The sequence below is a fragment of the Stomoxys calcitrans genome, chromosome 1 (genome assembly GCF_963082655.1).
Source record: "Stomoxys calcitrans chromosome 1, idStoCalc2.1, whole genome shotgun sequence".
NCBI lineage: Eukaryota > Metazoa > Arthropoda > Insecta > Diptera > Muscidae > Stomoxys > Stomoxys calcitrans.
This window is the reverse complement of record NC_081552.1, coordinates 28,796,099-28,823,807: the sequence shown is the minus strand read 5'-3', so window position 1 is coordinate 28,823,807 and position 27,709 is coordinate 28,796,099. Positions and strand designations below refer to the sequence as shown.

General features: G+C 39.4%; 1 protein-coding gene across 5 annotated transcripts in view; it reads right to left on the bottom strand.

Annotated features, from left to right (window-relative positions):
* LOC106091398 (adenylate cyclase type 2) overlaps positions 1–27,709 on the bottom strand; it is a 499,738-nt gene that overhangs the window by 8,637 nt on the left and 463,392 nt on the right. For 3 of the 5 annotated variants that reach the window (XM_059360972.1, XM_059360973.1, XM_059360971.1), the window contains 7 exons: positions 26,037–26,263; positions 25,744–25,951; positions 25,387–25,685; positions 25,159–25,321; positions 21,774–21,986; positions 4,900–5,004; positions 4,820–4,837 (listed from right to left, as the gene is read on the bottom strand). In XM_059360972.1, coding sequence (XP_059216955.1) covers positions 4,820–4,837; positions 4,900–5,004; positions 21,774–21,986; positions 25,159–25,321; positions 25,387–25,685; positions 25,744–25,951; positions 26,037–26,263 — 1,233 coding nt within the window. The remainder of the gene's footprint in view (positions 1–4,819; positions 4,838–4,899; positions 5,005–21,773; positions 21,987–25,158; positions 25,322–25,386; positions 25,686–25,743; positions 25,952–26,036; positions 26,264–27,709) is intronic. The other 2 variants (XM_059360974.1, XM_059360975.1) reach the window with 2 other exon arrangements.

Sequence of the window (27,709 nt, the reverse complement as noted above, 5' to 3'; positions counted from 1 at the left end):
CGATACAATAAGCGTTTTAGTTCGACTGCAGCAAATGTTCGAAGAGAAACATCATCCCACACCCAACTTCATCAGTTGCCAGCGCCATGTGCTGGATCGCTTTCTTCGCGTTGTCATGAACGATGAGCTCTATGGATCGACTAGATCACCAAACATCGAGTACTTCTTTGTGCAGGAATCGGTTAGCAATTATGATCAATTGAAAGCAGCCTTCAGAAATGGTAAAACTCAGATTAAGTAAACAGGCGACATGAAGTTTCTCGTCCACCTTACTTTTGTCTTCTGTCACTTCACTGAGAGGAGTGAATTCCCTTTTGTAAAGCTTAACCAGATCCCAAACATCTGCAATTAACGCTGCCGTTCTAGCTCTTCTTGGGTTTATTCTGATGCCTGAAACCCGGAACAGGTTGCGTAAAATCTGTTCACTAATTTTTTACTCATAGGTTGATCATGGGTTCAGTAGTCAATTGTTTCGCGCTGAAGATTTTGAAGAACTATCTGTAGCTCTGAACGACTACCCAAAAACTCACAATGAAAAAAGATGAATCTTAAATCAACATTGCCCGGAGCAATCAGTGATGTGAGCGAGCGATCAATGTTATGCAAGACTTATATAACTCTTGTCGCAACAAGGACAACCTCCCAACAGAATGAGGGCATACAAAACTAGTCATTCCGTTTGTAACACATCGAAATATTGATCTGCGACCCCATAAAGTATATTTATTCTGGATAATCTCAATATTCTAAATCGATTTAGCCATGTCCGTCCGTCCGTCTGTCGAAATCACGATAGCGGTCGAACGCATAAAGCTAGACGCTTTTTGCACAGATACTTTATATTGATGTAGGTCATTGGGGATTGCAAATATCGGCCATATCGGTTCAGATTTGGATATAGCTCCCAAATAAACGGATCTCCCAATTAGACTTCTTGAGCCACTGGAAGCCGCAATTTTTATCCGTGGTGTTCTCTTATGACGTTCTACAACAGCAATAACTACAGTCCGAATTGGTCTATAACCTGATGTAGCTCCTATATAAACTGATCTCCCGATGTGACTTCTTGAGCCTTTACAAACCGAAATTTTTGTCCAATTAAGCTACAATTGTGCACGTAGCTACAATTGTGCTCCCATCACCGAAGGATGGGGGTATATTCATTTTGTCATTCCGTTTGCAACTCATCGAAAAATCCATTTCCGACCCTATAAAGTATATATATTCTTGATCAGCGTAAAAATCTAAGACGATCTAGTCATGTCAGTTTGTCTGTTGAAATCACGCTACAGTCTTTAAAAATAGAAATATTGAGCTGAAATTTTGCACAGATTTTTTTGTTGTCCATAAGCAGGTTAAGTTCGAAGATGGGTTATGTCGGACTATATCTTGATATAACCCCCATATAGACCGATCCGCCGTTTTAGGGTCTTAGGCCCATAAAAGCCACATATATTATCCGATTTTTATAAACCAATAATGACAATAAGGGATATACTTACCGACCATAGCAACATAAGGCTCAAATTGGAAGGTATTTGGGAGTAGAGCAGCAATATGATATCTGAAAGGCCGTACCAGCACCCCCAAATAGGACTTATTTCCTGTCCGTGCCAGTATAGGGCTCAGATAAAATAAGAGAGTGAAAGAAGGCGCAGCGGAGCGGGCCCTATCCAGCTAGTCCATTATATAACCAGTAAGGAAGGGCAAAAGTAGGGTGGTGTCGACTATATAATGTCCTACACCTACTCCATAAGTACAATGTGAGAGCTATATGCAATTTTGAACCAACTTGGATGGACCTCAGCGAATGTTTTCAAATGAGTTATTAAACAATCCGTATCAAATTTCGAGCAAATATGTTCATACTATAACAACTACGATTGACAAATGACAACATTATTGTAAATTACCCAAAATCTGAAGAACATATATATAACAGCTGTATCTGAATCTGAACCGATTTCGAGCAAACTTCTCAGATATTGTGGTAGTCGTAGAGGAAAGCGTTGTGCAAAATTGGTCAATAAATGCGCTTGCGGTGGCTCTTGGATTGAAAATCGGGGGATATACATATATAACAGCTATATCTAAATCTGGGCCCATTTGTATGAAATTCACCAGTAATATTAAGAGTCATAAGAATATCCTTCCAGCCAAATTTCGGGAGAATCGGTTAACAAATGAGCATTTCTCATAGTCGGACGAACATATATATGGGAGCTATTTCTAAGTATGAACCGATTACGACCAAACTTCTCAGATATTGTGGTAGTTGTCGAGGAAAGTGTTATACAAAGTTCTGGCAAGATTGGTCAATAAATGCGCTTGCAGTGGCTCTGGAAGTGAAAATCAGGCGATATATATATTGGGTTGCCCAAAAAGTAATTGCGGATTTTTCATATAGTTGGCGTTGACAAATTTTTTCACAGCTTGTGACTCTGTGCAAAAAAAGTATATTTGATTAAAGTTCATTCTAAGTTTTATTAAAAATACATTTACTTTCTTTTAAAAAATCCGCAATTACTTTTTGAGCAACCCAATATATGACAGCTATATCTAAATCTGGGCCGATTTCTATGAAATTCATTAGTAATATGGAGAGTCATAAGGAATCCCTTCCTGCCAAATTTCGGGAGAATCGGTCGACAAATGAGCACTTTATTGGCATATTTTTTGGGGGGTCGGACCCTCCCCCATACCCTAATTTTCAAAAACACCAGGTTTCGGAGATGGATACACCGATTTAAGCAAAATTTTTTATGCCACCTTATGGTACCCCAAAAACACAAAATTGGTATAAAATTTTAAGGTCAACAAACACCTGAGGTGGTGTTTTTGAGGGGTGTCCTCTACCCCCTAAAACACCAACCAACAGGACACTTAATGGGTATAAAATGAAATGTAATTAAAAGTAGAATACAAATTTGACATACAAATTTATTTTTGGTGTCTGAGGGCCTTCCCCACCCCCCCAATCCCACCCAGCAGGACATATTTACCGATTGGGTAAAATATTTATTCCTTTGTGTCTGAGGCCGCCCCACCCTACACACCCCTTAAACTGGACATGTTTGTGGATTATGGCAAAAAGACGCCTCACCTCATAAACTCCCTCTAAACCACACATCTAAAATCTGTTTATGAGTGGGCAAGTAATAACTGTTTGGATCTCAACCCATCAAAATCGAAACTCATAGTTATTGGTAAAAATCAATCTCTTCAATACAACGTCGAATTAAGAATTTCAGACAATGTAATACAACGAGTAGAGTCTTCATCCAATTTGGGTTTAACGATCAATACAAAGCTGACTTGGACAAACCACATTAATCGCGCTTCTGGCAAAGTATATGGTATGCTGAGAAATTTATGGAATGTGCGTACATGTACTACTTTTAATATTCGTATGATGCTTGCAAAGACATATTTACTCCCAACACTGCTTTACGGATGTGAAGTCTTTGCATATTGTGACTACAATGACTCCCGGACACTAAATGTTGCATATAACAACATCGCACGTTATGTCTTTAACAAAACTAGGAGAGACAGAATATCTGAATTCGCATACAAAATTTTCAACGTTCAATTTAGCAACTACTTAAAGATAAGATGCTTAATACAGCTGCATAATATAATTTACACAAAAGAACCCTTTTATCTTTATAATCGTGTGCAGTTCGCCAGATCCAACAGAGGCAAAAAACTCATTCTTCCCAGGTTCAAAAAACTCTCCTCCGAACGCCAATTCTTCATCAACACAATTCGTCTTTGGAACTCGCTCCCTAATTATTTGCAATTACTAAGCAATGCTTCTGTTTTTAAGACTGAGCTTTTTAAATTTTATGCTTGATTATTGTTTTTTTTAATTTTGTTTCTTAATTATACAAATTTAAATTTTATTTATACAAATTTCAATTTTATTTATACAAATTTCAATTTTATTTACACAAATTTCAATTTTGTTTATAAAATGTTTCATACTTCTAATTTTTGTAAACCATTACTGTGTATCTTCTTGTGATTCTAGTACAGTCAATTATAAGACTTATGTCTTGTTGTACTAGTAATGTCATAAATAATAAACAAACAAACAAAAACACACATATATACCGACTATAGCAATATGTAGCTCCAATGTGTTTTTTCGGAGTAGAGTATGAATCTGATATTCACTTTCGGGGCAAAGAGTTTGGCTACTCCAATCCACTACCAAAAGCAGAAGAATGAAGTAGATCTAAAATCCAAACAATAATGGGCGGATCCCCCTCTTAATATATTTTCGAAATCGCCTTATCTCGGAATTGGGTGGGGCGATTTAAGCGAAATTTAGTTTGTTTATATTAACTTAAAAACAGAAATTTGGTATCCTTATTTATTAGTATGGGATATATAGAGGGGCCGCTCCACCTTCAAAGCCCGCCAAATGCAAATATAAACTAATAATGACAATATGGGGCTCAAATGAAAGGTATTAGAGAGTAGAGCATGAGTCTGATATATGAGGATTCGCCTCACCCCCAAAAATACCCCCATATCGGGCGTATTTACCGACCTTAGCAATATAAGGCTCAAATGAAAGGTATTTGGGAGTAGAGCACAAATCTAATATCCACATTGGCGCGAAATATCTGAAAGGCAGTGCCAGCACCCCTAAACAGGACCCATTTCCTCACATGACACATGAAATACGAGAGTGAAAGAGGGCGCAGCGTAGCGGGCCCTGTCTAGCTGGGAACCCACCACCATTCATTCGGCCCAGACGAACTTAGCACGTTTTTACTTATTCTATATATTATTGTAAATTAAAACTTACCGCAAAATTACGCATCTGCTGCGTGCGCAAAATTATGAAAATTTATAAGTTAAAAACTTCTTTTAATATATAAAACTTACCTTAGCTCCTTCCTCCTTGCCAGGTCTTAGACCGGAAGCACACATATATGTGCTTGCAATGGTTTTAATTTTTTCGATGCCACTAAATTTGGGTTTTAAAAGTAACTGCAAAATAAAGTTAAGACCAATAAAGATGAGAATGTTGACGGTTATTAGATATAGGTTATGTTAGGGTTTATTAGTTTTCTGCAGTCTCCAGAAATTGAATTTATATCTGGATGCCTGAGAAGATATTAATGCAAATCATCGTTATGCCATTATATCTTAGGCAATCCCTCTGTTTCTTAGTTGCAAGGATCTCCGCTTGATAAACACAACAGTGTACATGTAACGTTCTCTATATAAGAAGTTCTAGTTCTTCAAAGTATACCCCAAAGCCCGCCAGGTTGTCTAGTTTGGAATCATTTGTACTGAATGAAGTCTACGTACCTACTTCAATATTATCAGGAATATTGTTGTATCAGTCGGTTCTATCAGTAATACTGGTGCAGTATTTTGGTCATTTTGTTTGTAACATCACGAAATATTGATCTAGGACCCCATAAAGTATATATATTCTTGATAGTCTCGACATTCTGATTCGATCTAGCCATATCCGTCCGTCCGTCTGTCGAAATTACGATAGCTGACGAACCGCTTGAAATTTTGCACAGATACTTAATATTGATGTAGGTCGTTGGAGATTGCAAATGGGCCATATCGGTTCACATTTAGAAAAATTCCCATATAAACCGATCTCCCGATTTGACTTCTTGAGCCCCTGGAAGTCGCAATGCTTGTTTGACAGAAGTTTGGTATGTAGAATAAGATTATGCCCTTCAACTAAATTTAGTTTGTATACATTTTTTGCAGAATTCATGGTGGTGGGTTCCCAAGTTTCGGCCTGGCCGAACTTAGCACTTAATTGTTTTTTTATACCCTCCACCATAAGATGGGGGGTATACTAATTTCGTCATTCTGTTTGTAACTACTCGAAATATTCGTCTGAGACCCCATAAAGTATGTATATTCTTGATCGTCGCGACATTTTATGTCGATCTAGCCATGTCCGTCCGTCCGTCCGTCCGTCTGTCGAAAGCACGCTAACTTCCGAAGGAGTAAAGCTAGCCGCTTGAAATTTTGCACAAATACTTCTTATAAGTGTAGGTCGGTTGGTATTGTAAATGGGCCATATCGGTCCATGTTTTGATATAGCTGCCATATAAACCGATCTTGGGTCTTGACTTCTTGAGCCTCTAGAGTGCGCAATTCTTATCCGATTGGAATGAAATTTTTCACGACGTGTTTAATTATGATATCCAACAATTTTGCCAAGTATAGTTTAAATCGGTCCATAACCTGATATAGCTGCCATATAAACCGATCTTGGGTCTTGACTTCTTGAGCCTCTAGCGTGCGCAATTCTTATCCGATCAGAATGAAATTTTGCACGACATGTTTTATTATGATATCCAACAACTGTGCTAAGTATGGTTCAAATCGGTCCATAACCTGATATAGCTGTCATATAAACCGATCTTGGATCTTGTCTTCTTGAGCCTCTAGGGGGCGCAATTCTTAACCGATTTGAATGAAATTTTGCGTGACGTGTTTTGTTATAATATACAACAACTGTGCTAAGCATGATTCAAACCGGTTTATAACCTGATATAGCTGCCATATAAACCGATCTTGGGTCTTGACTTTTTGAGCCTCTAGAGGGCGCAATTCTTATCCGATGGGAATGAAATTTTGCACAACGTGTTTTGTTATGATATCCAACAACTGTGCCATGTATGGTTCAAATCGGTCCATAACCTGATATAGCTGCCATATAAACCGATCTGGGATCTTGACTTCTTGAGCCTCTAGAGATCGCAATTATTATCCGATTTGCCTGAAATTATGTACGATGAGTCCACTCATGACCATCAACACACGTGTTTATTATGGTCTGAATCGGTCTATAGCCCGATACTGCTCCGATATAAATCGATTTCTCTATTTTACTTCTTGAACCCCCAAAGGGCGCAATTCTTATTCGAATTGGCTGACATTTTACACAGGTCTTCAACAAATAATTTAATTGTGGTCCAAACCGGACCATATATTGATATCGCTCTAATAGCAGAGCAAATCTTTTCTTATATCCTTTTTTGCCTAAGAAGAGATGCCGGGAAAAGAACTCTACAAATGCGATCCATGGTGGAGGGTATAAGATTTGGCCCGGCCGAACTTGTTTTTTTTTTATCAAATAGCTGTTTAGCCAATGTGGCATCCACACTGACAGGAATATCGGGATAAAAGTTTTTCCGAAGCCGCCATCTAAATACCCAGGTATTTTGTGCAAACGCTAGTTAGTCCCTAAACATTCCTTTAAAGAACAGGTGTAAGTTTGTTACAAGCTCTTCGAGTTCAATGAAGGGAATTTGCTTTTTAAGACAAGTCGTGCAAAACGTCTTTGTGAAACGACACCTATTTCAGGAAAAGTTTTTACAAGCTTAAATATCACACAAATGTCGCCAGCATTTGGAAGGGACATGCTTACATCTGCGCCACTGCGACCTTACAGTAAATGAATCTCTCCTCCTTACGAGAATACTTCTGCTGATAAAAACAATTTCCCTCAAAAACAGATTTAAGCCTCAGTGTACGTGTTCGTACTTTATTCGTCATGGGAGATTCACATCCCGGAGTGCCTTCTCCGCACGCTTCTGGTCTGTATCGGGATTGAAAAGAACCCCGGGACCGCTTCTATTATCGGTCAGTGAGGTGTAACCGGTGCATGAAGTGGGTGCATTTCCGATTTTGCTCTGACCTTAAGTAACTACGAGAGTAAGGTCACATTTGTCGTATCCGTGGTCTCCGAGCCCATGGAGAGCAATCACAATTTACCCTGGGTCTGTGGTGCCGAGTCATCCAAGGCGTTGGGCTCCGACGGAATCTCTACACTGACGCTTGAGGGACTACTGCTCCCGAGCCTAGTTGGAGAATTTCCCTTCGTCGAGCATTAGCATGGAATTCGAAGACTTCATAGCACAAAAACTGCTTGGCATGCCATCACCACACACATTTGTCGTGGCTTCAATCAGCCCAGGCCATGTGATAGGACGATCCTCATGACACGGGAATTATCTGTGTAGTCGCCAGTTATTTGTGGAATTCAGGGATAAGAAATCGAAACGCCGTAAAGTCAAATTGGCAGTTACCTTACGCGGAGTGACATCTCCGGCACTACTTAAATTAAATAGTGCACTATTTAAGTTAATATACTGCATTCCACCCCCTCCAGATGATCATGTCACATGTCCCCCCCACCCATTGTTGACATCTGCGATAGGTTAAACGTCTACCTCAATGAACTTGCCGCTTATTTCGCTGCAGGAGATTTCAAGATATCTGCTACATTGTTCACTACAGATATGAGTGAGGTGAATACTGAGCTGAATGTGATAGTCGATTGAGAAACGATTCCGACCATCAAGAGTCCCAAATTACTTGATGTCAGATTTGACAGCTCTTACACATTCTCCCCACATGCCACAGCAATATGCGATAAAGTCAAAAGTATTGGGTTGCCCAAAAAGTAATTGCGGATTTTTAAAAAAAAAGTTACTTGCCGGCAGCACTTGGGATGCAGACAAAGAAACCTTGTTTACCACGTACAAAGCAATTCGCCGGTCTGTGGTAAGTTATGCAGTAGAATAATATTTAAATCTGTCAGAATGTCGCCCTCCGAACTGTGACGGGCTGTCTCCTCAGTTCTTATGTGGACCATGCTCGCTCCAAATTGGAAGACGATCGGAAGAAATTTGCTAACAGTACTTTGTACACAAATTAACATGCACAAACAGACAGATGGACGGATGGACGGACGGACAGACAGACCGACTCAGAAAACGATTCTGATTCAATGGGCCTAGCTATCTTCCTTGTGGGTGTTACAAACAACTACACTATGTTATAATACCCTGTACCACAGTAGTGGTGTATGAGGGTATATTTATTATGTCATTCCTTTTGCAACACATCAAAATATCTATTTGCGACCCTATAAAGTATATATATTCTTGATCGTCGTAATAATTTAAGATGGCCCTGCCATATCCGCCCGTCTATTCATCTGTCTGATATTAATCTGAAACTTTGCACAGGCTCTTTTTTTTCCACGCCTAGGTAAGTTCGAAGATGGGCTTTATCAGATTATATCTTAATATAGGCCCCATATAGACCGATCTGCCGATTTAAGGTCTTAGGCCCATTAAAGCCACATTTATTATGCGATTTCGCTGAAATTTGAGACAATGAGTTGTGTTAGGCCTATCGACATCTTTATTCAATACGGCCCAGATCGGTTCAAATTTGGATATAGCTGCCATATAGACCGATCTGCCCATTTAAGATCTTAAGCCCATCAAAGCCACATTTATTATCCGATTTCGCAAAAATGTGGGACAGTTAGTTATCTTAGGCCCCTCTATATTCTTGTTCAATACGGCTCAGATCGGTATTGGTTTAGGTATAGCTGCCATATAGACCGATCTCTTGATATTAGGTCTTGGACCCATAAAACACGCAAGTTTTGCTCGATTTCGCTGAAGTTTGAAATAGTGAGTTGCGTTAGGCCCTTCGAGATCCTTGTTCAATACGGACCAGATCGGTGCCGATTTGAATATAGTTTCCATATATGCCGATCTCCCGATTTAAGTTCTTGTGACCATAAAAGCAGGTTTATTATTCGATTTCGCTGAAAGTTGACACAGTGGGCTGTGTTAGGCTCTTCAACATTCGTGTTCAATATGGCCCAGATCGGTCCATATTTTGATATAGTTGCCATATATAGACCGATATCCCGATTTAAGGTCTTGGACCTATATAAGGCCCATTTATTGCCCGATTTCGATGAAATTTTGCATAGTGAGGACAGTTAAGCTCTTCAATAACCGTGCCCTATATAGTTCAGATCAGGGTATTTATGGATATAGCTGCCACATAAATATACCGATCTCCCGATTTACAATGAGTTGTGTTGGACCCTTTTTAGCTTTCCTCAATAAGAGATCGGACAATATTTACATATAGCTGCTATGGGTTCATAAATGATAAAATATTCACCGTATTATGACAAAGGTTGTTAATATATATCCAAGTTGGTGGGTATTCAAAGTTCGGGCCGGCCGAACCCAATGCCTTTTTACTTGTGCTCTTTCTGTTTTACTTATCGCACCCGTAGAGAAACTGTGGGAACTCTCCTTTGCAGATGTTGCTGAAAACTGGCCTGAGGAACTATGATCGACTTCGCTTTGGTCTGGTAGATTGGTGGAAGCTAAAACTGACTTGTTGTGGTATTCAAGCAGCGGTTAGCTTGTCCGCCCATGACGCTGAAAAACCTGGGTTCGATTCCTGGCGAGAACATCAGAAAAAAATTATCAGCTGTGGTTTTCCCTTCCTAATGCAGGCGACTTTACCATTTGGTATGCCAACCTTGTAAAAACATCTTCCAAAAGAGGTGTCACATTGTTGCAAGTCACTGAGTTGCCGCCCCATCCCCCAAAATACCCCCAAACCGGTCATGTTGGCCGACTATGGAAAAATGGAGCTCAAATAAAGGGTATTTGGGAGTAGACCATGAATCTGATATCAACATTCGGTACCAACTGTCTAGAGGACGTCCCACCACCATAAAAGCCCCCCAAGTAGGACGTATTTGCTCACCAAGACAATTTGACGCAAATTGTCTTGTCAAGACTGTGGAGCTCGATGTTCATAGTCTTTAGGGCCCATACCCCAAACAAGACATATTTGTTGGCCTATTCAATAATTGGTTTAAGTGAATGGTATTAGAGATTTGAAAACGAATTTTGATATCGAATTTTGAGACCAATAGCAATATGGGGTTCAAATATATGAGAATAGAGCACGCTGCTGATATATTTTCAGGGCTTAGTGTTTGGGGGACCACCCCACTCCCTAAAACATCGCTAAACCGGGCATATTTCCCGGCTATGTCAATGTGGAGCTTAAATGCTCTCGCCATCCTTCTTTAATTTGGCCCAGATCGCTCCAGATTTTAATATAGATGCCATATAGACCGATCTCTCGATTTACGGTCTTGGGCCCATAAAAGGTGCATTTATAATCCGACGTCGCTGAAATTTGGCACAAGAACCTATGTTGGGCTTTCCGACACCCGTGTCTATGTGATTCAGATCGGTCTCTGTTTAGAGATAACTGCCATATATATCGATATCCCGATTTAAGGTCTTGGGCATTTATTACCCGATTTCGCTGAATTTTGGCACAGTAAGCTGTGTTGGACTCTTTAATATCCGTGTTTAAAACGGCTCCCATTGGTATATATTTCGACATAGCTGCCATATAGACCGATCTCCCGATCTAAGGTCTGGAGTCCATAAAAGGCGCATTTATTATCCAATTACGCTTGGCACACTGACGTATGTAAGGCCTTTCGACATCTGTGTCTTATATGGTTCCGATTGGTCTATAGCTGGATATAGCCGTCATATATACTGATCCCCCGATTTTAGCCCTTGGACCACAAAAGTAGAGTTTATTACCCGATTTTGCTGAAATGTGAAACGTATGTTGATGATCAGGAGAGAATCCGTCATACAAAATTTCAGGCAAAACGGATAATAATTGCGACCTCTAGAGGCTCAAGAAGTCAAAATCTCATATCGGTTTATATAGCAGCTATATCAGGTTATGAACCGATTTGAACCTTATTTGACACTGTTGTTGAAAGTAAGAATAAAATACGTCATGCAGCTTAATCGGATAGGAATTGCGCCCTCTAGATGATCAAGAAGTCAAGTCCCCAGATCTGTTTATATGACAGCTATATCAGGTTATGAACCGATTTGAATCATAGCACAGTTGTTGGATATCATAACAAAACACGTCGTGCAAAATTTCATTCCGATCGGATAAGAATTGCGCCCTCTAGAGGCTGAAGAAGTCAAGACCCAAGATCGGTTTATATGGCAGCTATATCAGGTTATGGGCCAATTTGATCCATACTTGGCACAGTTGTTGGATATCATAACAAAACACGTCGTGCAAAATTTCATCCCAATCGGATAAGAATTGCGCACTCTAGAGGCTCAAGACCCAAGATCGGTTTATATGGCTGCTATATCAAAACATGGACCGATATGGTCCATTTAAAGGGTGATTTTTTTGAGGTTAGGATTTTCATGCATTAGTATTTGACAGATCACGTGGGATTTCAGACATGGTGTCAAAGAGAAAGATGCTCAGTATGCTTTGACATTTCATCATGAATAGACTTACTAACGAGCAACGCTTGCAAATCATTGAATTTTATTTCCAAAATCAGTGTTCGGTTCGAAATGTGTTCATTCACCGTAACGTTGCGTCCAACAGCATCTTTGAAAAAATACGGTCCAATGATTCCACCAGCGTACAAACCACACCAAACAGTGCATTTTTCGGGATGCATGGGCAGTTCTTGAACGGCTTCTGGTTGCTCTTCACTCCAAATGCGGCAATTTTGCTTATTTACGTAGCCATTCAACCAGAAATGAGCCTCATCGCTGAACAAAATTTGAACACATTTCGAACCGATTTTGGTAATAAAATTCAATGATTTGTAAGCGTTGCTCGTTAGTAAGTCTATTCATGATGAAATGTCAAAGCATACTGAGCATCTTTCTCTTTGACACCATGTCTGAAATCCCACGTGATCTGTCAAATACTAATGCATGAAAATCCTAACCTCAAAAAAATCACCCTTTACAATACCAACCGACCTACACTAATAAGAAGTATTTGTGCAAAATTTCAAGCAGCTAGCTTTACTCCTTCGGAAGTTAGCGTGCTTTCGACAAACAGTCGGACGGACGGATGGACGGACAGACGGACGGACATGGCTAGATCGACATAAAATGTCACGACGATCAAGAATATATATACTTTATGGGGTCTCAGACGAATATTTCGAGTAGTTACAAACAGAATGATCTTATGGTGGAGGGTATAACAAGTAAAAGCGGCTGGGCCGAATATTATAAACGCTTCACCATGGATCGCATTTGTCAAGTTCTTTTTCCGCTATCTCTTTACAGACAAACAATAATTGATAAGAACTGGTTTGCCTGTTGAACACCAAAGTGGAATTCATTGTGCAAATTTTGACCCAAATCGGATACGAATTGTGCCCTTTAGTGGGTCAAGAAATAAAATTGAGAAATTTATATGGGAGTTATATCAGGTTATAGATCGATTCAGGCCACACGTATATTAAAGGTCATACAATAAGTCGTTGTGCAAAAATTCACCTCTAGAGGCTCACGAAGTCAAGATCCGAGAACAGTTTATGTGGAAGCTATATCAGGTTATGAACCGATTTGAACCATACTTGGCACAATTGTTAGAAGTTAAAATAAAACACTTCATGCGAAATTTCAGCCAAATCGAATAATAATTGCGCCCTCTAGCGGCTCAAGAAGTTAAGAGCCGAAATCGGTTTATAAGGGAGCTATAACCGACCTGCACTAATATAAAGTACTAACTGGACAGGGCTCGCTCCGCTTCGCCTTCTTTCACTCTCTTATTTTATCTGAACCCTATGCGGTCACGTCAGGAAATAAGTACTATTTGGGGATGCTGGTACGGCCTTTCCGATATATCACGCCAATGGCGATATTATATTGGTGGTGGCTGGTGGGGCGGCCCCCTAGATATCCCAGCCTAAATAATGATAAAAATATCTGTATTTAAATTGTTATAAACAATCTAAATTTCGCTTAAATCGCTCACGCTTTCCGTGATCTGTCGTTTTTGAAATAGGGTAAGGGGAGGGTCCGCCCATTAAAGTTTCGATGTTAGATTTACTTCATTCTCTTGGATTTGGTGGTGGATTGGAGTGGCCAAACTCTTTGGCCCGAAAGTGAATATCAGATTCATACTCCATTTCCAAAAACCACATTGGAGCTACATATTGCTATAGTCGGTATATATGTGTGGTTTAGGGGGAGTTTATGAGGTGAGGCGTCTCTGAAAAACTTGGCCATCAAATAGATACAAATTTGACCACCTTTTTTGCCATAATACACAAATATGTTCAGTTTGAGGGGTATGCAGATGGGGCGGCAACCCACGTTCATAGCCCTGACAAAATATCGTGCCCAATTGCCATTGGTTTAGAGGCCACACATTTGGCCTCAAAATTGGATATCAAATTCGTTTTCTACTATCAAATACCTATTATTTATAACCATAGTAGGCAATCATGACCGGTTTGATGGGAGTTTAGAGGTTGACCCGGAAGTAATATCAGCATCGTGCCAGAGTACGATTTTGTTTGGGCCCCATAATACGAAGCATTTTTAAGGTGGCTATCAAGATATTCGGGGCTACGGCTCTCGTTCAAAATCATATTTCAAGGCGACAACTTGGGATACCACATTCTTAAAGATCCGCAGGTCCTCCTGTGTCCATGCCAATTTGCCCTCTGACACGTCCTTTGATTTGAGTACAATATATTCACGTTCATCTTACATGACAGTTTGGCTGTGCATTTATTGGGAGGAGAGGTTTGGCCCCCTCGACGCTAACAACCAAACGCGATCTACTGCCCTGTGGAACGGTAGGATGTGACCCAGATACTTAAACCCATATACCAACATTAAATTCGAAAAATACTGTCATAGACCTTTTCTTTTTAAATATTACATATTACTCCGATCGAACTATACGTCCTATTGAATGATATTTAGTGGGTGGGACGGTCCCACTCTTTGTTGTCAACTCCCAAAGATCTTTCATTTGATACCCATTTTGTGATGTTGGAAATTTATGCGCCTTTTTGGGGATTTTTGGGGTTGGGGAGGCCCCGTAGACACCTTGGACCAAATTCTTATAACAAATTGCGAATATCTTTCGTTTGATACCCATATTGCATCCATCAGCAAATATGTCCTGTTGAGGGGTTTTGGGGAGGCGCCTCAGACACCAAGGAATAAATGTTTATATCTGCATAGGACTTTACCTTGAAATAGCTTTCATTTGATATCCATATTGTCGCAATCGTTAAATTTGTCCTGCTAGGGTGGGGAGGTCCCTCAGACACCAAAAAATAAATTTTTGTCTCAAATTTGTATTGTTCTTTTAAATAGCTTTCATTTGATACCCATCTTGCTCAAAGTGGTTAAAGTGTCCTGTTGGGCGGTGTTTTTGGGGCTGGGAGGCCCCCCGACACTTAGGGTAAGTTCGTACTCTACTCTTAAATACCTTTCATTTGATACCCATATGACCCAAAGCGTGAATGTGTCCGCTTGGGGCTTTTTTGGGGTAGGGGTTTTACATGACACCTACCCTTTAAGTATTATGTGGCTGCTATGTCCAAGTCTGAACCAATTTTGTTGGCCTCGACGGAGGTCCATCAATCCAGTGGCTCCTGGATTGAACATCGGGCGATATACATATTTGGCAGTTATATCTAAATCTGAACAGATTTCTATGAAATTTACCTGTAATGTGAAGAGTCATAAGGAAATCCCTCCTTTCAAATTTCGAGAGAATCAGTTAACAAATGATCACTTTATTGCAATATTTCTCAAAACCGGACGAATCTATATATGGAAGTTATATCTAAATCTGAACCGATTTCGAGCAAACTTCTTAGCTATTGTGGTGGTTCTCGAGGAAAGCGTTGTACAATTTTTCAGCAAGATTGGTCAATAAATGCAATTGCTGTGGCTTTAGAAGTTAAAATCGGGCGATATACATAAATGGCGGCTATATCTAAATCTGAACCGACTTTATGAAATTCACCAATAATATTAAGAGTTATAAGAAAATCCTTTCTGCCAAATTTTGAGAGAATCGGTTAACATATAAGCACTTTATTGCAATATTTCTCAAAATCGGGCGAACATATATATGGGAACTATATCTAAATCTAAAGCGATTTGGAGCAAACTTCTCAGATATTGTGGTACTCGTCAAGGAAAGCGTTGTCCAAAATTTTGGCAAGATTGGTCAATAAATGCGATTGCAGTGGCCATAGAAGTAAAATACATCTTCTTATATATAACAAGTAAAAGCGTGCTAAGTTCGGCCGGGCCGAATCTTATATACCCTCCACCATGGATCGCATTTGTCGAGTTCTTTTCCGGGCATCTCTTCTTTGGGAAAAAAGGATATAAGAAAAGATTTCCTCTGCTATTAGAGCGATAACAAGATATGGTCCGGTTTGGACCACAATTAAATTATATGTTGGAAACCTGTGTAAAATGTCAGGCAATTCGAATAAGAATTGCGCCTTTTGGGGGCTCAAGAAGTAAAATAGAGAGATCGATTTATATGGGAGCTGTATCGGGCTATAGACCGATTCAGACCATAATAAACACGTATGTTAATGGTCATGAGAGAATCCGTCGTACAAAATTTCAGGCAAATTGGATAATAACTGCGACCTCTAGAGGCTCAAGAAGTCTAGACCCAAGATCGGTTTATATGACAGCTATATCAGGTTATGGACCGATTTGAACCATACTTGCGCAGTTGTTGGATATCATAATAAAACGCGTCGTGCAAAATTTCATTCCAATCGGATAAGAATTGCGCACTCTAGAGGCTCAAGAAGTCAAGACCCAAGATCGGTTTATATGACAGCTATATTAGGTAATGGCCCGAATTGAACCATACTTAGCACAGTTGTTAGAAGTGATACTAAAACACTATGTGCAAAATTTCATTCCAATCGGATAAGAATTGCGCACTCTAGAGGCTCAGGAAGTCAAGACCCAAGATCGGTTTATATAGCAGCTATATCAGGTTATGGACCGATTTAAACCATACTTGGCACAGTTGTTGGATATCATAACAAAACATGTCGTGCAAAATTTCATTCCAATCGGATAAGAATTGCGGACTCTAGAGGCTCAAGAAGCCAAGACCCAAGATCGGTTTATATGGCAGTTATATCAAAACATGGACCGATATGGCCCATTTACAATACCAAACGACCTACACTAATAAGAAGTATTTGTGCAAAATTTCAAGCGGCTAGCTTTACTCCTTCGGAAGTTAGCGTGCTTTCGACAGACAGACGGACGGACGGACGGACAGACGGACGGACGGACAGACGGACGGACATGGCTAGATCGACATAAAATTTCACGACGATCAAGAATATATATACTTCGTGGGGTTTCAGACGAATATTTCGAGTAGTTACAATCAGAATGAGGAAATTAGTATACCCCCCCATCTTATGGTGGAGGGTATAAAAATCAATTTGTGTTTGTTTGTAGATTTGTTTGTTTGGGGGGCGGACCCTCCCCCTTACTCTAAATTTCAGAAACGCCAGATCTCGGAGATGGGTGGTGCGATTTTAACGAAATTTAGTGTGCTCTCATATAGTACCCTAAAAGTAAAAATTTGGTATGCAAATTTCGGATGGGGTACCTAGGGGGGCTGCCCCACCTTAAAACCTACTAAACATATATTTAGGCCAATCACGACAATATGGGACTCAAATGAAAGGTATTTAAGATAAGAAAACGTATCTGATACCCAATTGTCGGACCAAGTGTTAGGGGGACCACCCCAAGCCCCAAAACACCCCTAAATCGGACATATTTACCGACCATGGCAATATGGGACTCAAATGAAAGGTATTTGCGAGTAAAATACGAATCTTATATCCAAATGTGGGACCACGTTTCTGGGGGTCCACCCCTTCCCCCAAACATCTCTCAAACAGGACTTATTTACTGACCATGGGAATATGGGGCTTAAATAAAAGGTATTTGAATGTAGAAAACGAATCTGATATCCAAATATGGGACCAAGTGTTTGGGGGGCCGCCTCTCACCAAAAACATCCCCCAAAGGGACCAAATTTACGACGATAGCAATATGGGACTCAAATGATCAAATCTTTGGGAGTAAAGCACGACTCTGATATCAATATTCGGGAAAAGTGTCTATGGGGCAACGCCACCCCCACAACGCCACCCAAATAGTAAGTATTTTCTGACTATTGCAATATGAGGCCCAAATTAGATGGTTTTTAAAGTAGAACACGAATCCGATATATATTTTCAAGGCCAACTCACTGAGCGGTCACCCATCCCACAAAACACCCCCCAAGCCGGTCATTTTTGCCGACTATGGATTAATGGGGCTCAAATTAATGGTATGTGGGAGTAGACCACGTATCTGATATCAACATTAGGGGCCAACTGTCTAGCGGATGTTTTAAATTTTAGCGAAATCGGATAAAAAATAAAGCTTTTATGGCCTTCAGACCCTTTATCGGGAAATCGGTCTATATGGCAGCAATATCTAAATACAGTCCGATCTGAACCATATTTTGATCATATGTCGGGAGACTTAAAATAACCCACAGTTTTAAATTTCAGCGAAATCGGGTAATAAACAAAGCTTTTATGGCCTTTGTCGGGAGATGGGTCTATATGAGAGCTATATCTAAACATAGTCCGATCTAATCCATATTTAGGTCAGATGTGGGTTAAAATAACCCATTGTTGAAATTTTCAGCGAAATCGGGTAATAAACAAAGCTTTTATGGTCTTCAGACCCTTTATCGAGAAATCGATCTATAAGGTAGCTATATCTATACATAGTCCGATCTGAACCATATTTGGGTCAGTTATCGAGAGCCTTGAACTACGTACTGTTTCAAATGTCAGCAAAATCGGATGAAAAATAAAGTTTTTATGGGCATGAGACCCTTTATCAGAAAATCAGTCTATATAGCAGCTATAACCAAATATGGTCCGATTTGGGCCGTTCAAGAACTTAACCAGCGTACATCAAAAAGACGTATCTGTGCCAAATTTCAGCTCAATATCTCAATTTTTGAAGGCTTTAGAGTGACTACAACAGACAGACGGACTGACACACGGACATCGTTAAATCGTCTTAGAATTTTACGACGATCCGAAATATATGTACTTTGTAGGGTCGGAAATTGATATTACGATGTGTTGCAAACGGAATGACCAAATGAATATACCCCCTATCCTACGGTGGTGGGTATACAAATGGGTTCAGATTTGGATATAGCTCCCATGTATATGTTCGTCCGATTTGGACTAAAATTGCAATTATATCTTCAGTTGTAATCCGATTCTCCCGAAATTTTGCACGAATGATTCTCTTATAAGTTTCGACATTCCAATTTAGATATAGCTCCCATCAGGGACGTAGCCAGGATTTTAGTTTGGTCGGGGGCCCACCCCGAATTTTTTCAAAATCGAAATTTGCCAAAATTCTTCTGCTACTATGAAATTGGTAAAGATTTTTGAAAATTTTGGTCGCTACTGGGTACAGAAATTGACCCATAGGCGGTGACATTTGGTTAAAGTCAGAGCTTATCTTTGTACTGCTTGCCAACGCACTATTTATAGGGCGATCCTAATCTTTCATAGGCTTCAAAATGTGGTTGTCTTTGCGAATACCTTGGTTTTATAGTGATAGTTTTGGCGAATCAGCTTCAGTATTTTGATGAAATTTTTTCTCTTGCTCTCATCTTAATTTGTTCTCAAACTAGTTTTATGATTATTACAGATTATTGTTTGTGGCGGTCAATTGATTTTAAATGACTTTTATTTCCATAAGATTTTATGCAAATAAATTAGAAAAAAATAGGCAACCACCTACGTTCTGCTTAAACGATGCCTCTTATTTCTCCTCCGTACTTTATTAAAATCGATCGAAAGTCCGCTTTTGATGGAAAAGATGCCCATGTCTTTATAAGTTCTTAAGTTTTCCTAATTTATTGGAGATAATATAAGAAAAGGTGGTGAAACTAGATATCAGAAATACGAAGAGATTTCCTCGTTATTGCAGTTGTAAACTTTTTTCTTACTTTGCCCACTAATATTTACTCGGTAGCTGAAACAAATAAATAATTGATATCAAATGACCTAGCGACAACTGTAAGTTTAGCATAAAACTTGCTCACATAGATAAAAGTCTGCCGACTAATATTATTTTAAAATTTTTTTTTGTAACCTTTTCATTGTAAAAATATATTTTTTCGAAGAAAATCAATAATTAAAAAAGTAAAATTTTAAATGTTTTAAAAATATTTCACTGTGTCCAAAACTACGGTCAAATCCAACAAAACTAATAAATTTCTACTAGAATCAACGAGCTCAGGTTGCTTTAAATACATGGTCCTACATTTGGATATCAAATTCGTATTTTACTCCCAAATACCTTTATTTGAGCCCCATATTGCGATGGTCAGTAAAAAATTGTTGTTTGTGCTGGTCCCGAAAGTGAGTATCAATTCTTGCTCTACCCCCCGATTCCTTTCATTTAAATCCCACATTAAAATGTTCGTAAATATGCCCGATTATGGGGTGTTTTGGGGAGTGGGTTGGTCCCCCAATCACTAAGCCCTGGAAATATATCAGCAATGTGCTCTATTCTGATATATTTGAACCCCATATTGCCATTAATAATCTCAAATACCATTCACTTAAACCCAAATATGTCCGGCTTGGGGTTTGGGCCCTAAAACCTATGAATAACGAGCTCCACTGCCTTGAAGACCTAAATTGTCTTGGTGAGCAATTAGGTCCTACTTGGGGGTTGTAATGGTGGTGGGATATCCCCTAGACAGTTGGTCCCGAATGTTGATGTCAGATTCACGGTCTACTCCCAAATACCCTTCATTTGAGCTCCATTTTTCCATAGTCGGCAAACATGACTGGTTTGGGGGGTGGGGCGGCCACTCAGTTACATAGCTTTGAAAATATATATCAGATTCGTGTTCTACTCTAAAATACCTCTTATTTGAGCCTCAAAATGCAATGGTCGGCAAATGCTTTCTATTTGGTTATTGTAATGGGGGTGGGGTGGCCCTATATACACTTTTCCCGAACATTGATGTTAGATTCGTGTTTTACTTCCAAAGACCTCTCATTTGAGCCCCATATTGATTTGGCCGTAAATTTTTCTTCTTAGGGGATATTCTCGGGGATGGACTGTCATATTCGTGTTCTACACTCAAATACCTTTTATTTAAGCCCCATATTGCCATGGTCAGTAAATAAGTCCTGTTTGGGGAAGGGGTGGACCCAAATTAGAATATCAGATTCACACTTATTCTCAAATTCCTTGCATTTGAGTCCCATATCGCCATGGTTTGTAAATATGTTTGATTTAGGGGTGTTTTGGGGGTTGGGGTGGTCCCCCAAACACTTGGTCCTGAAATTGGATAACATATACGTTTTCTAATCCCAAATACTTTTCATTTGAGTCTCATATTATCGTGATTGGTGTATATATGTATCTGGTAGGTTTTAGGTGGGGTGGTGTAGCGCCCACCCTAGGTACCCTATCCGAAATTTGGATAGCAAATTTTTTTTTGTAGGTTACTATAAGAGAGCACACAAAATTTCGCTTAAATCGCACCACCCATCTCCGAGATCTGGCGTTTCTGAAAATAAGGGTAAGGGGGAGGGTCCGTTTCCCCTTCAGATATAAAAAAATGTAGTATTCTATTTTCACCACGGAATCATTATGCACCATCAGTGAAAATTTCACCTCAGTGCTAATTTCATCAATGAAATCGGTGCGGTAGATCGACAGTTATGTGCATTTAAGTATCAAAGAAATCACTATAGGTCAACTATAACACACCCTATATTATAAACATGGTGGCCTATTCTAACATTTATATCCTTTACAACAAACCGTTAGAAGATTGCAAAACCATCAGTTTTCTGGTTTCAAAGTTATTAAGGCTTTACAATTACAAATAAAATGCTGAAATAGTTTTGGCCAGAAAAACAGGCCAAAACTACCAGTTCGACTTCTTGAGCCCCTTAAAGTCTATTTTTTCGATTTGGCTGAAGTTTGTCTTACCTTATCAAAATCGCATATAATTTCGTTTAACAAACGCAAACACTCCAATCCTTGCTTATTTACATCGGTCTCATCGTAAAACTCTTTATAGTTGGGTATGGAGGCAAACATGACGGCAACGCAGGAATAACTTTCATGATAAAGTTCTGAGGGATTTTGCTGATGCAGGAAATGGGTGGCAACGTGAGCAGGTAAAATATTCTCCAAGAGTATCTAGAATGAAAATCGTAATAAGAATTTAAATATTTGGTAAGTAAAATAAACCTTAGTATAGGCAGGTCCCACCACCATAAAATAAGGGGTATATTCATTCTGTAATTCCGTTTGCAACACTTCGGAATATCCACGTCGGACCCTACAAAGTACATATATTTCGGATCGTCATAAAATTCTAAGGCACTTTAACGATGTCCGCGTGTCTGTCCATCCGTCGGCTGTAATCACGCTACAGGCTTAAAAAATTTAGATATTCAGCTGAAATTTGACACATATACATCTTTCGTTTAGTTTTTGAACGGGCCAAATCGGACTATATTTGGATAAAGCTGCCATACATATGGACTGATCGGCCGATTTAAGGTCTGAAACCAACAAAAGCTGCAAGTATTACCCAAGTTCACTGAAATTTAAAACAGTTAGTTGTATTAGGATTCCCGATATCCGACCCAAATATGCTTCAGATCGGACCATATGTAGATATAGCTGCCACATAGATCGATTTGCCCGCTCTGCTGCCACTTGTTTCCCTCTCTTATTTTATCTGAGCCCTATACTGACACGGTCAGTAAATAAGTCCTGTTTGGGGGTGCTGGTACGGCCTTTCAGATATTTCGCCCCAATGTGGATATCATATCAGATGAAAGGTATTTACTCCCAAATACCTTTCATCTGAGCCTTATATTGCTACGGTCGGTATATATGTTCGGTTTGGGGGTATTAGAGATGGATTCCCGTGCATCAGATTTGAGCCCCATATTTTCATTATTAATTTATATTTCCATTTGGCAGATTTTGAAGGTGGGGCGGCCCCCCTTTGATATCCCACCCTAAATAAGGATATCAAATTTCTGTTTTTGAGTTATTATAAACAAACTAAATGTCGCTTGAATCTCCCCACCCATCTCCGAGATCTGGCGTTTTTGATGTTAGATCTGCCTCACTCTCTTGGTTTTGGTGGTGGATTAAGGTAGCCAAACCCTTTTCCCCGAAAGTTGATATCAGATTCATACTCTTCTCCCAAAAACCACAAACATATTACAATTGTCGGTATATATGAGTGGTTTGGGAGCAGTGTATGAGATGAGGCATCCCTGAAACACTTGGCTGGCCATAAAACAGATATCAGATTTGAGCCCCTTTCTACCATAATACACAAATAAATCCAGTTTGAGGTGAACCACGCACTTAGCCTTGAAAAAATATCAGCAGCGTGCTGATATTTGTGCACCAATTACCATTGGTTTAGGAGCAGTTTATGGGGTAAGACGACTCCCAAACACTTGGCCTCAAAAATGGATATCTAAATCGTTGTCACTACCAAAAACCTAATATTTGAGCCACTTATTGGCATAGTAGGCAAATACGGCCGGTTTGAAGGGAGTTGAGGGGGCGGACCCTAAAATAACATCACCATCGTGCTAGAGCACGATTTTGTTTTAGCCCCATGATGTGAAGCATTTTGAAGGTGACGATCAAGATCAGATCCATACGAATTAATTATTTTTGTATTGGTTTTCTACATTCAAAATCATGTTTCAAAGCTATCATATGGAATACCACATTTTTAAAGATCCGATCTATCCCAATTTGAGGGTAAAAAGTGTACTCTACTACCAAAGACCCTTTATTGCTGTCCTATTCTATCCCGAACGGCCTTCATATATTATTTTTAATTCCTTTTTTTGTAGGAGAGGAGGAGGGACATTGTCCCCTGACACGTCCTTTCATTTGAGTACAATATATTCTCGGTCGTACTGCATGCTTTTTTGATGTTATGTTTATTGGGAGGATCGACTTGACCTAGAAGCTTGAATCCTTATATCAACATTAGATTCAAACTCTACTGTTATAGAACTTTCTTTTAATTAATATATTATCCCGATCGAACTACACGTCCTATTGAAGAGTATTTAGTGGGTGGGCCGAACTCTTTTCCAAATATGTATACCAGATTCGTAGTCAACTCCCAAAGACCTTTCATTTGAGACCCATTTTGTGACGTTGGACATTTATGCCCGCTTTGCGGTTTTGGTTTATGGGGACCCCCCGACACTTAGGGTGACATTTTAATGTCAAGATCGTACTCTACTCCTAAATACCTTTCATTTGATATCCATATTATCACAATCGGTAAACATGTCCTCTCGGGTGGGTTTAGGGATGGGGCGTTCCCCCATGTAATTTGACCCCAAAATTTAATAGTGGTTTGGTTTGCGGTTTTGGTTAATGGAGACCCCCCGACACTTAGGGTGACATTTAAATGCTAAGTCGTATTCTACTCCTATATACCTTTCATTTGATACCCATATTGTCCCAATCGATAAACATGTCCTTTCGGGTGGGTTTTGGGATGGGGCGTCCCCCCACGTTATTTGACCCCAAAATTTGATACAAATTTCGTGTTTTTGGGGTACCATAAGGTGGTATGCAAAATTTCGCTTAAATCCCCCCGTCTTCGAGATTAGGAATTTTTGGGGTAATGAGGAGGGTCCGCCCCCCTTTCCAGTTTCACCTGGAGCTCAAACTCTACTATTTGTGAAAATTTTATGAAAATCTTTTCAGCCGTTTTTGAGTATACGGAACAGACAAACAAACGAACAAACAAAGCGCAACAAATACGTTTTTATATAATAGAAGATGATATCTGCCATATAGACCGATCTTCCAATTAGGGGTCTTAATCCCACAAGAAGTGGTTTTACTGCTTAATTTCGCCACCGTAGCGCAGAGATTCGAATCCTGGCGAGATCATCATAAAAAAATTTCAGCGGTGGTTATACCATCCTAATGCTGGCGACATTTGTGAGGTAACTGTAAAAACATGTCCTCAAAAGAGATGTCGCACTGCCGAGGCCCATTATCATTGGGCTTAAACTTGAATCGGACTGCACTCCTTAATGGAGAGTTCAAGGACAAATTTGCAGAAGCTTTGACTTGTATAAGAGTTGTCGGAACCTGAATAAAATACAATCCAGACCAGTCCCTATTTAGATATAACTATGGATATGGTGGTGGAGTAATAATAAAATAGGATGATTAATATATCCTTGGTGGTGGGTATTCAAAGTTCGACACGACCGAATTAAACTCGTTTTTTTTTGTTTCTGGCCGATTCTGGATGGTAGCTGAACTGCTTGACGAAATATCCTATACTTAAAAAACTCACCTTGTTTATACCCCTCATGGTCTCGACTTCCTCTTGTTCGACTTTTAATTTGGCCTTCCATAAGAAATCTGTGCGGGCCACATATTCACCTTGGCGATCCAAGGTATGCAGTACAGCAATTACCAGAAGTAGTAGGAGAAAACTTTTCACCTCAATGGGTAAACTATTGACGAGAAAGAAAGACTTTTTCAAGTTTGTTCTTGTTATTCTCTTTACTAGAATGCTTACTAATCACTTCTGTAACGAGCATTGTAGAGCTCAAATAAATCACTAAAATGCAGCACCACTATTTGACACACCAAAGCCACCAGCATGGTGAATAATTTCAAAATAAAACCGGATCTCAGAAAAGCAGAAATGGCCGCCAGGCTAATGGCACAACAGAAAAGATAGATGGGTGCCACCTGTAAATCAGGATATATGGGAACTGTATCTATTTCTGGCAAAGAAGAATCATTGGAGATATTCGAGCTGGAAATATTGAGGTTGGAGGCCAGGGATTCTTCATTATTGGTGGAGAAATTAATCTGCAAGACAAGGAGAAATTAAAAAAAAAAATATCATATCCCAAAACTAAAAACTCACCACACTAAATACCGCACAGGCTGATATTAGAATATTCACCACTATGAAAATGGCCAAACGCAGAAAACGGCTGCCGGCCACCACCTGGCCCGGACCATTTCTTTCGGTCGTGCTGGAGTTAATATCCGGAACATTCATGTTACTCAAATAGAGAAACAAGCCCAAAGAGATGAAGGTGGCCAATAGGGAGCCCAATAAAGCCAGATTGCTGGAATTTGGTTAATGAAAGGAAAATTAAAGCATTTTTTTTCAAAGTGTACCCTCCCTCTCCCTCTGTCTTTTTCAATACTTACATGTCCATTACAATCAATTGCACTGCTGCCACCGAGATGAAAAGCAGAAAAGCACAGATTAAATCATAGCGAAAATGGGTATCCGGCTGGGCGCGATACATCACCTCTCTGGGCGTGTTGCGATACCACATGGTGAGTGGCTTCAATTCGGTGGGTGGTCCAAAGCAATTGAAATTAAAACATTTACGCTCTGGTGGCAATAAATTTGATTCAATCATGGCAATGCTCTGCACATGATGGCAAGGAAGTTTTTTTTTTTGATTATTTTTTTAATGGAAGCACACCCCAAACCAAAAGCCAGGAAGCCCAGAAGACAACACCAACAAACCCAAAAAAAGAAAAGATAAAGAAAAACACCTTATTAAAAATATAACAACAACAACAAAGGCAAGGTAAACTTCAGAAATTTCAAAGGCACAACAGAATATAAAAAATAGGTGTTGCTGAACATCCTTATCGTTCGATGTATCTGTTTTTAAATCAAAACCAAGTAAAGGAAACAAAAAGGTGAAACGTTTAAATTTTTTCTCAACACCCCAACTGCCTTGATTACTTTTTTTGTCGAATATTTTCGTTTATAGTCCAAGATGGTCTGCATGACAGTGGGTGTGTGCGTAAAGACCGTTGTGTGTTGTATAACTATGTTTTGAGGTCAGGAACGTTGGCTTACAGGATAGTTTTCGTCTAGCAAATGATAAGCAATTTAAGACTTTAAGGAAAATATTTGGTCATGACAGCTGGGAAGTCTAAACTAAAGTTACATTGCGCAAAAAAAACTAAGGAAACACAAAAGTCTGGCGGAGCCTACTGTATAATACCCTACACCTTACCTATAGGTACAAAGTGGGAGCTATATCTAATCCTGAACCAATTTTGATGGACCTCGGCGGATGATTTCTCAGATGGGGTTTTAAACAATCCGTATCAAATTTGGAGCAAATATGCTCAAACTGTAATAAAAAATTACCCAAAATCTGACGAACATATATACGGGAGCTATATCTAAATCTGAACCGATTTCGATCACATTTCTCAGGCGTATTTTGGCAAGATTGGTCAATAAATGCGATTGCAGTGGCTGTAGAAGTGTAAATCGGGCGAAATACATATATGGCTGTCATATCTGAATTTGGACCGATTTCTATGAAAATTACCGGTAATATAAAGAGTCATAAGAAAATCCTTCCTGCCAAATTTCGAGAGAATCGGTCAACAAATGAGCACTTTATTGCAACATTTTTCAAAACCGGAAGAACCTATATATGGGAGCTATATCTAAATTTGAACCGATTTCGAGCAAACTTCTTAAATATTGTGGTGGACATCGAGGAAAACGTTGTACAAAATTTTAGCAAGATTGGTCAATAAATGCACTTGCATGGGCTCTAGGGGTAAAAATCAGGCCATATACAATGAATGCTTTATCTAAATCTGAACCCATTTCTATGAAATTCACCAATAATGTCGAGAGTCAAGAGAAAATCGCTCCTGCCAAATTTCGTGAGAATCGGTTAACAAATGATCACATTATTGCAATTTTAGTCCAAATCGTACGAACAAATATATAGGAGCTATATCCAAATTTGGACCGATTTTTTCCAAATTTAATAAGCTTCGTCTCTACGCCAAAAAAATGTGTGTGTCAAATTTTAAGACGACGGATGAAAATTGCA